Raw genomic sequence first — 9,262 nt, forward strand, 5'->3', positions numbered from 1 at the left:
TCTTCAACCTTAGCAATCACACAAGATCAGTGTTTAAAATAAATTTTAAAAAATAATTTTGTAGCTAAGCTTGAACTATGGAGACTTCAGTATCTCATTGTCCTCCCACACAAAATTCACATTCCTCTATAATACTTTGGCCATCTAATTTTGAAAAATCCATAGGGTAAATGCATCTAACCTTCCTTTTCTCTCAAACTCTTTAACACAGTGGATTTCCTGGTATCTTCATGCCTAGGATGCCCTGATAGACAAGGAAGGCAGACTGAAGGTTAACCTGGAAACAGCCTAGATGCCCCTCAGTTGAAGAATGGATAAAGAAAATGTGGTACATTTACACAATGGAGTATTACTCAGTTGTAAGAAACAATGACATCATGAAATTTGTCGGCAAATGGATGGAACTTGAAAAAAAATCATCCTGAGTGAAATAACCCAGACCCAGAAAGACAAACATGGTATGTATTCACTCATAAGTGGATATTAAATGCAAGGCAAAGGATAACCAGGCTACAATCCATGACCCCAGAGAAGCTAGGTAACAAGGAAGACCCTAAGATATATGGATCGCCCTAGGAATAGGAGGTAAATAAGATCTCCTGGATAAACCAGGGTGCAGAATAGAATGGGGGATGGGGGATGGGAACATGAGAGATCAAGATGGCCAAGTTGGGGGAGGGATGGAGATGGAGAGCTATTAAGAGATATCTTGATAGAGGGAGCCATTATGGCATTAGGGAACTAGGGAAATTCCCAGGGATCCATAAGAATGACCCCAGCTAAGACTCCTAGCAATTGCCAGAGAGCGTGCCCAAACTGGACTTCCCCTGTAATCTGATTGGTGACTACCCTAAATGTCATCATAGAACCTTCATCCAGTAACTGATGGAAGCAGATGCAGAAATCCACAGCCAAGCACCAGGCCGAGCTTTGGGAGTCCAGTAGAGGAGAGGGACCAGGGATTATACGAGCATGGGCAGTCAAGATCATGATGGGGAACACCACAGAGACAGCTGACCCAAGCTAGTCAGAGCTCACTGGACTCTGGACTGACAGCTGGGGAACCTGCATGGGACCGAACTAGACCCTCTAATGTAGGTGACAGTTGTGTGGCTTGATCTGTTTGTGAGGCCCTGGCAGTGGGACCAGAATTAATCCCTTGTGCATGAACTAGCTTTTTTGAAGCCCAACCCCTACGGTGAGATACCTTACTTAGCCCTGATGCAGGGGGCAGGGGCTTGGTCCTGCCTCATCTTGGTATGCCAGCCTTTGTTGACTCCCCAAGGGAGGCCTTACCCTCTCTGAAGAATAGATGGGGGGAAGTGGGTAGGGAGCATGAGAAGGGGGAGGAGGGGGAACTGTGGTTGGTAAAATGAAAAACTTAAAAAAAACTAAGGCATTAAATAAAACCTACTCTAGGTCCATCTAAGTGGAATCCAAATCATAAAAAGTAAAAGTCAGTGGGTGTGATGCTTGTGTTTATTTGGGATCATGACTTCTGCATATATATATAGAATGTATCCAAAGTTTGGATTGAAGTCATGCCTAGATTATAATATAGAATAAGCCTATGCTATGCAACATCTGTGTACATAAAATGGAAGAGATCATTGACATGTTTATGTAAATGAGTAAAATTCAAAATGCCCTCCATTAAAGTATCTATGATTGAATCTATGTATGGTTGGTTTCTAATTGTTCTATCCAGTCAGAAAATGAAATTGAATGTATATTCTTGTACATTTCCCCACTGGAGCCAATGCATTTGAGTTGAAGTTATGAAATGCATATTAGGCAGCTTCTCTGTTCTTTAATCTCATAAAATAAGTTTTCTGATTAATAATTTATTACAGTTAGCAGATTTTAGTTATTTAATATTTAAATTTCTGTTTCTCATGAAAAATGTTCTTAATTGTGCCTAACTCACACTTCTGTTATAAAGCAAAAACAAAAAAGCATAAAGGCTATGGTTTTGAAAGTAGAATTTATAAAATAAGAATTTCTATGCCTTCCTAAAAATAAATAAAAAAGAAAGCAAATAAACAAGCAAAGGGGCCTTTTAAGAAGATGTCAAATCATTCTCTTTGTAGCATCTCAGAAAAATCAAAGAATACAATGGGAGGCAAGAAGTGATGTTTCAACAGGGCAAGAGTATGTGGTTCACGGGTTCCCTTGAGTGATCTAACTTGAGACAGAACTTTAGCCGACTGCAGCTTCAGTCTGTCCTTACACCACTTCTTCACATAATGTACTGACCAACTACAATGTGCCTGAATGTATAAGTGATCTGCCAGCATCAGTATTCTTTCAAAAGCTTTGTATAAGGGCTGCTTCTCGTCGTGGGAAACTAATCATTTAAGTATCCAGGAGTAGCTTCAACAATGTACAGATCTCAAAGCAACTGGGAGAGGGAATCCACAAAACACGTAGCATTTTGATTTTTTTTTTAATTCATCAAATTGTCTTTGTCAAAGGAAATTATTAGTGTTTTCAAAACAAGAAATTTGCTAAAAACAACTCAACTAAGAAATAATTATTTTGTGAATTCAGAAACAAATCATGTCTTGCGTGGGCTGAGTTTCCAAATCCTGTGGCATGAAAAACAGTGATGGAAACTTCTCAAATCATATTAGCAAAATAGAAAGAACAAGAGGATTCACTGCCTTTCTAAAGCCATTTCATAGAATCAGCATTGAAAATAATGTCTGAATTTAAGTCTGCCATTTTGGAGCCTAAAAAGAAAAAGAAACAGTTACGTCATTATATTAGAAATCTTATATGAAACCCACCAGGGTTCCTTAAAGTAAGACTTTTTCTGTGATGCACTAAGCATGGTGGGATCTCTTTCCTAAAGGCCAGGACTTGTCTTCGTCTCACACTTTCCAGCTCACCCTTCTTTTCTGCAGACTGATGGTCACACTAGTTCAATGTGCTTCTATAAAAACAGACATGACCTGAAGCAGCCTTATCATCTTAGAGTGAGCTGACATCATTGCCTACCTGTCATCTAGAGAATAGCTTTTGACCCACTCTACTGGCTTGCTCCTCATTTTGTTACCTATGTCTCACTAACGGCACAAATTTTCCCTTTGGATCTGTGTGTTCAGCCAAGCCTTAATGAGCTATGCTTCAGAGGTTGACTAACCATCTAGCCAGATTCTGTATATTTTCCAATGCCTGGCTCTCTAGAGAAGTGTCCCTTTTGACACTACCTTTGGAACCAGAGACTAATCCTCTGATACTGTTCGTTGGCCCTGTGATCTGTCTAACTGTAACTTCTCTGTTATGGGGAACCTTCTGCTGAATGCAATTCCCTTGGTTTCTCCCTCTTGTATCATCTCTCCTTCCTCTCATCATATTTTCATTGACATTACAGTTTTGGATCATTTCTACAAGAAGGGAAACCATTTATTCTGTTGTTGAACTTTAGCTGGAATGGTTTAGTAGGTTTTTCATTATGACACAATCCATTGCTTATTTTGTGATCAAACAAATGCACGAATGTTAAGCTTAAGTTACAAGTAAAAGAATGAAGATATATCCCTGATTTATTATTGATTCATTCTACCTTCAGTTACTTTATTTTTCCTCAATGACCTGTGACCAAAACAGCAAAAATGTTGAAAGAATAAATAAATAAATGTTCCATGCAGATAGAAATAACAAAATATAAACTAGGTGGTGATGGAGAATGCCTCTAACCCAAGCACTTAGGAGGCAGAGGCAAAGGCAGATGGATCTCTGATTTCAAGGCCAGTCTGGTCTATAGACTGAGTTTCAGGACAGCCAGGGCTACACAGAGAAAACCTGACTTGAAAAATCAGTTTGTATGTGTGTGTGTGTGTGTGTGTGTGTGTGTGTGTGTGTTTATGTGTGTGTTTATGTGTGTATGTGTGTATACATTTATAGATGCATATATTTGTAATAAGATACTATTTTATTGAAATTCAAATGAAGAACAAAATTGTCTTGTGGTAAAGTAATTGATCAGGGACTATGGTTTTTATGGGCTTATTTGATGTTTATATGTCTTGATCAGTGAGAATAATTCTAAAGATATTCTACCATGAAACCCTTCTGAGTGGTGATTTCCTTACACATAAATAACATTCAAATCCCATATTATTTCAATGAATTACATTATTGTCAATATTGGTTTTCCTGGAATTATTAAATAAGGTAACAATATTTAAGAAGAGTAATATAAAATATAATATAATATAAAATATAAAGGATTTTTGTTTGTTTGCTTGTTTTTACCTTGCTTCATTGCAGAAAGCTAAATAACTATTATAGGTTTTGCCATCTGATCCACAAAGAGGTAAGTAATCTTTGCTACAATCTATTCTTGAATCTCCATCAGCACAGTCAGTCTATAAAAATCAGAGATATTTTTAAAAAATAAAAACAATAATGACAGAAATAGAAGATTTCATCTCCCACATGCGTGAATATCCTGACATATAAAATTTATCTGAGTTGCTTTTAGATTTGGAAGTCCGGAAATTCTGATTTGAACATCAGAATTTGAATATTAGAATAACTCCTGAAACCTAGACTATACTCTATAATAATTCCTTATTGATTAATTCATAAAAGTAACCACACCACAAGTTCAATTCATATGTTTTTACTTTCATTTCTCCTATTATACTCTGAGCTACCTTATCTTTGACAGGACAATTGCGCAATTTCTCTGTACAAGTATCTGGTTTTAGACATTTCTAATGGGTCTCAAAAGTTGCATTGGTTCCATGTAAAATCATTCATCTTTTTCTTGAAGATTAACATCCTAATCTTTCTGGCCTAGTAGACTAAATATTCCTAGCTTCCATTTCTCAGCCCACTATCTTGACCTAAAATCTTTTTTGCTCTTTGTGCTTCAGGTTAAAAGACATTTCTATTTCATCAAAATCCATACCACTCTTACCATGTTATCTATAGTTCATTTACTCCCCATTTTCTGAACATCTCATCACATATTACATATTTCTTCAACCTCCCTGAGCTAGGTCCAACTAGTCTTCTCCACACGACCTCATACCTAACATAGCGCAGACAGAGACAATCAAGCACTCTGAAGTCATTACAAATAGAAATGTCAAGGGGTTTTGTTGTTTGTTTTAAATCAACATATCTTGTGTTAATCTTTTTGGTACTATAAAATATACTATGAAGCATGAAGGTTTTACTCATCCAAATGAAAGCTCACCTTACATCTCTCGTCATACTTAATTTTGGAGTGTGCAGCTGCAATCAGAACAGAGGGGAAACTATAATGATAGTAATAATGACTGTTAGGCTTTTAAAATTAGACTGTGGCATTTAATTACACCCATGATTCCCTATGATCCTAGAATACATAAACACACAAAAGAGAAGTGATTAATTTCATTATACAAATGTGTGAATGCCTGATGTAAATCTGGCTGATATCAGAAACCCTAAGATAGTAATCTGCATAATTCTAGGATGACTGTCAAAACAGATCATTTTCTTACTCTGCAAATGAGAAAGTTGAAGTTGAAAGCAAGCAGTGACTATTATGAAGGTCTTCAGCCTTAGAGCAGGACCTCGAGGAAATTCCTTACATCCAATCTAATTTAGTACTTTTTAAAAAGGGTCCATGTTTTTTCCATGAAATGTCTTACATTAAGAAAAAAAATCATCCTCAGGATCCTCTCTATCATCCCCTGGTGGCTCCTCACCTCTACCATGGCCCAATTATTGCAGTTACTGAATGATCAAAAGTTTTTCAAGGACAAGGAAATAAGTACTTACTTGAGAATGTGTTAAGCACCAACATGATTAATAAGATAAACTTGATCACTATAAAGAAAGCCATTTGGTCTGATATCAACTTGCGATGAGACTAGGAGAAAATAAACGGATTCAGACAGCAATTATTTAGACAAATCTTACGAGTTAGCACTAGATGATGAAATGGTAGCACAAGGCTACTTCTATACAGCCTATTTAACAGGAAAGAAATTGTGCACCACAGTTGGAAATGATGATTTGGATCAGTCTTATTGAACACTTCAAGAAGATAAAAACTGCTTAGACAGAAAGTCGAGCACTGTTTGTTAAAAATGAAATGACATATATATATACATATATATGTATATATAAAGAACATATGTAATTGCACTAAAATATAATGATCAGAAAAAAGATAGCAAGACATCCTCAACCAATAACGGATCAGCTGTCTGTCCCAACAAATTAAAATATACTACATTTTGTATCACTTTTTTAATTAGCAGTAGTTATTTTGAGGTTTATGTGTACAGGCTCATTCCTCTTTGTTATGAATTGCTAGCTCATGTTCATAGATATACCAAAATATATGCATCCATTCACCTAATGATGTATTTTCAGGTGGTTTCCTGGTTGCAGCTTCACAAACCAAATAATTTTAAGTCTCAAATACAACTGTTGTATTTATGACTCTTCAGCAGCTTAGAGGTATGGCATGATTAGCTCACTGCAGTTAAATATTTCACTTTTGAATTTCTACCAAATTACAAATTTTTAACTGAAGTTTAACATACCAACTTGTTTGTTCTTGCCAAACATTTGAACTGCATCAGAAACTTTTTACTTAACTAAACATCACAAAGGCTTTTGCTAAAACTTTTTGAAGTTTTATACTTATTTCTAAGATACTTTTTGAATTAATTTTTGCATATTGCACAAATAAAAAATCAGTTTTAAAGACAAGGGTACTAAAAGGTTCAAGCACTATTTTTTCCATTCCTTAGTGAATTACTATTTTGATTTTGTCAAAATCTCTTATACATATTCATTCAAATGATAGTAATCTTATTCTTTACTGATGTCCATTGATCTAAATATTGTCTTGCAGCCCATAGTCAATGTCTTGATTATTGTGGTGTGTAATAAATCTTGAAAATAGGTGGTCTCAGAACTCTAAATCAATTCGTTCCCTTTATCTTTTTTTTTAAATTCCATGTGGAAAATCGAGGTGCTTTGCCACCATATGAATTTTAGAATATGTTTGTTAATTTCTCCTATAGAAGCCATTGCTAGTATTCTAATGGGGATTGTTTTATTCCCATGAAGGAGAATTTGTATATGAATAATATTGGATCTTAAATCAAGTTCTAGTGTTCAATAAAAATTTAATATCCTTTGTCAGACTTATCATTATTTCATTCCTGGTTGAATAGTACAATGCATAATACAAGACTCCACTACAAATAGCTTTAAACTTTTCCTTTTGCTGTAACTATCTAATATACATGCATACAGAGCATATCAGTAATATTAGGGCACTGATCTTCTCTTTTGGTTCCTTGACACACTCATCTTAGAATTTCTAAAATAAATTGTGCATTCCATTGCATTTTCTATAGACAATTATGGCAATTTTCATAAGGGTGGAATTATTCCTCTTGCAATATGAGAAATTGCACTTTTCTTTTTTTCTCCCTGTTACTGGAGAGATAATCCATAAGAATTAAAAAAAATGAAAAATTTAAAAACAATTTTCTAGCATTGTCCTTTTGCTTAAAAGCACCAGGGTCGGACACTTTGTTCACCCTTGATACATCATGGAGGGGCTTGGTCTTGCCTCAACTGAATATACCAGGCTTAGTTGTGCCCCCATAGGAGACCTTACCCTTTTGGAGGAGGGGATGGGGGGGGGAGGCAGTGGGGGGAGCGGGAGGAGTGCTAAGAGGGGCATCTGTGGTTGGTATGTAAAATGAATAAAGAAATTTAAAAAATAAAATAAAGCATCAGGAAAGTTTTAGAATTCTTGTAGAGTCTATCTCATTTGGGGTGTTAGTTTCTCTTAGTTTCTGAGGATGTTGGTTCTATACTAACAGTAGTTCAATCCTCAACAGTAAAATAAAAAAAATCAATATATATTTTGGGCTTTGTCAAGTTGTTTAAGAAAGGAAAAATACTTGGTCCATATATTTTAGATTGTGTGTGTCAAGTGTTCTTTTTATTCGCTTAGTGAATCGAAATGATTACAATTGTTATTTGAATTTTTCTATTGTAAATTACACAAGATCCTTTTCAGTTGACATCTATGTCCTTCTAAGGCTCCATTATTGTATTTGAGCACTTTCTTCTATGACCTTACAAGGAACCCCCACCAAATCTTTTTTATTATTTCTTACCCAAGCCTTGAAACAGTCAATTTTCAAAAGCCTTGTATTTCCTTTGATTGAAAGAGTATTTTAAACCAAGATCCAGTAGTGACATGTGTTTGTTGCTGGGTATCATTTACAGGTCCCATTGGATGACAGAGCAAAGAAATGTCTATGTATTAATGCTACTGTTTCCATGGCTTGTATCGTGTTATCTGCACTTTCTCCCTGAAGTTTAGTGCTGGCAAAAGAACTGCTCTAATCACCTAGAGTCCTAATGAAGATGGACTATTTGCTCTCATCTGCCCTAATCCTCTTTTGCAATAAGAAAGAACGCAAGAACAAAAGCCTCCTGGATGTGTGAGAGGAGGTGTAGGACACATAGGGAGGACCCCTTGCCCATATTGTCCCTAAGCCCTGAGGTCTCTACCTACTTCAGAATCTCAGTGCCTTCTTTGGGAAAAAGAGAATTGTTATTTCTAGGACCAATACTATATTCCATGACTACCAGAGTAGATTTCAGTAAGACATACCTCAGAGAAGGTAGTGAAGACAGAGGTTAATGGGTATGGAGAAGGGCAGCTCTGTTGTCCTCTTTCCCAGCCATAGAGATCCTAAGGAAGAGTTCTTTAATTCACTTGTGAGCTTGATTTGCATAACACTGGTGGCCCAAGATAAAGAGATACAGGTGTTCCTCCTAGAGGGCTTAAAATTACTCAAGCAAAAGTATCAGATAATTTCCAAAGACCCCCTTCAGAGGAGGTTGGAGAAAATTTGTTCTCATAAATGCAGAACTATGAAGATAACAAAAATACCATAGATTCATGATAGATCTCAAAATAGAGAAAAGCTCCCAAACAAGGGCTTCTAAGAAAACAAAATCACAGAAAAGTGTTGGGGAACTGTCATCAGATATGGGCCTCTTGTCACTGAATTCTCAGAATTTCTCTGTGCTAGAGGCACTGTAGGCTTAAGTGGAAATCACTGATTTTTATATTTCACCATTTTTATCAGATAATTGTAGATTTAAGTGAAGTTATGAAATAGCTGATCTGTTTGCAAGACTATGAGGACAGTGTCCCTATCAAATGCTACTCACAGAAAAAACACAATACAGCAACTGATGTTGACTCCTGTTT

The 9,262-nt window shown here is 36.0% G+C and overlaps 1 protein-coding gene across 1 annotated transcript; it reads right to left on the bottom strand.

Annotated features, from left to right (window-relative positions):
- Positions 1-2,427: 2,427 nt before the first annotated feature.
- Positions 2,428-8,781, bottom strand: LOC131895891 (ovomucoid-like). Its single transcript, XM_059246448.1, has 5 exons — positions 8,657-8,781; positions 5,782-5,872; positions 5,213-5,250; positions 4,261-4,373; positions 2,428-2,732 (listed from the first exon to the last, which is right to left on the bottom strand). The coding sequence occupies exons 2-5, from the start codon at positions 5,843-5,845 to the stop codon at positions 2,687-2,689; spliced, it is 261 nt and encodes an 86-aa protein (XP_059102431.1). The 5' UTR covers positions 5,846-5,872; positions 8,657-8,781; the 3' UTR covers positions 2,428-2,686.
- Between the last annotated feature and the right edge of the window lie 481 nt (positions 8,782-9,262).

Source organism: Peromyscus eremicus, chromosome 19, assembly GCF_949786415.1.
Source record: "Peromyscus eremicus chromosome 19, PerEre_H2_v1, whole genome shotgun sequence".
Taxonomy (NCBI): domain Eukaryota; kingdom Metazoa; phylum Chordata; class Mammalia; order Rodentia; family Cricetidae; genus Peromyscus; species Peromyscus eremicus.

What these genes read in the sequence shown, in the direction of transcription:
- LOC131895891 (XM_059246448.1), bottom strand. Translation starts at nt 5,845, where the DNA reads ATGGCTTTCTTTATAGTGATCAAGTTTATCTTATTAATCATGTTGGTG. An exon ending in GGTGCTTAACACATTCTCAA is followed by an intron (nt 5,251 to 5,781) that starts GTAAGTACTTAT and finishes TTCTGATTGCAG; the next exon opens with CTGCACACTCCAAAATTAAG. An exon ending in AGTATGACGAGAGATGTAAG is followed by an intron (nt 4,374 to 5,212) that starts GTGAGCTTTCAT and finishes TGATTTTTATAG; the next exon opens with ACTGACTGTGCTGATGGAGA.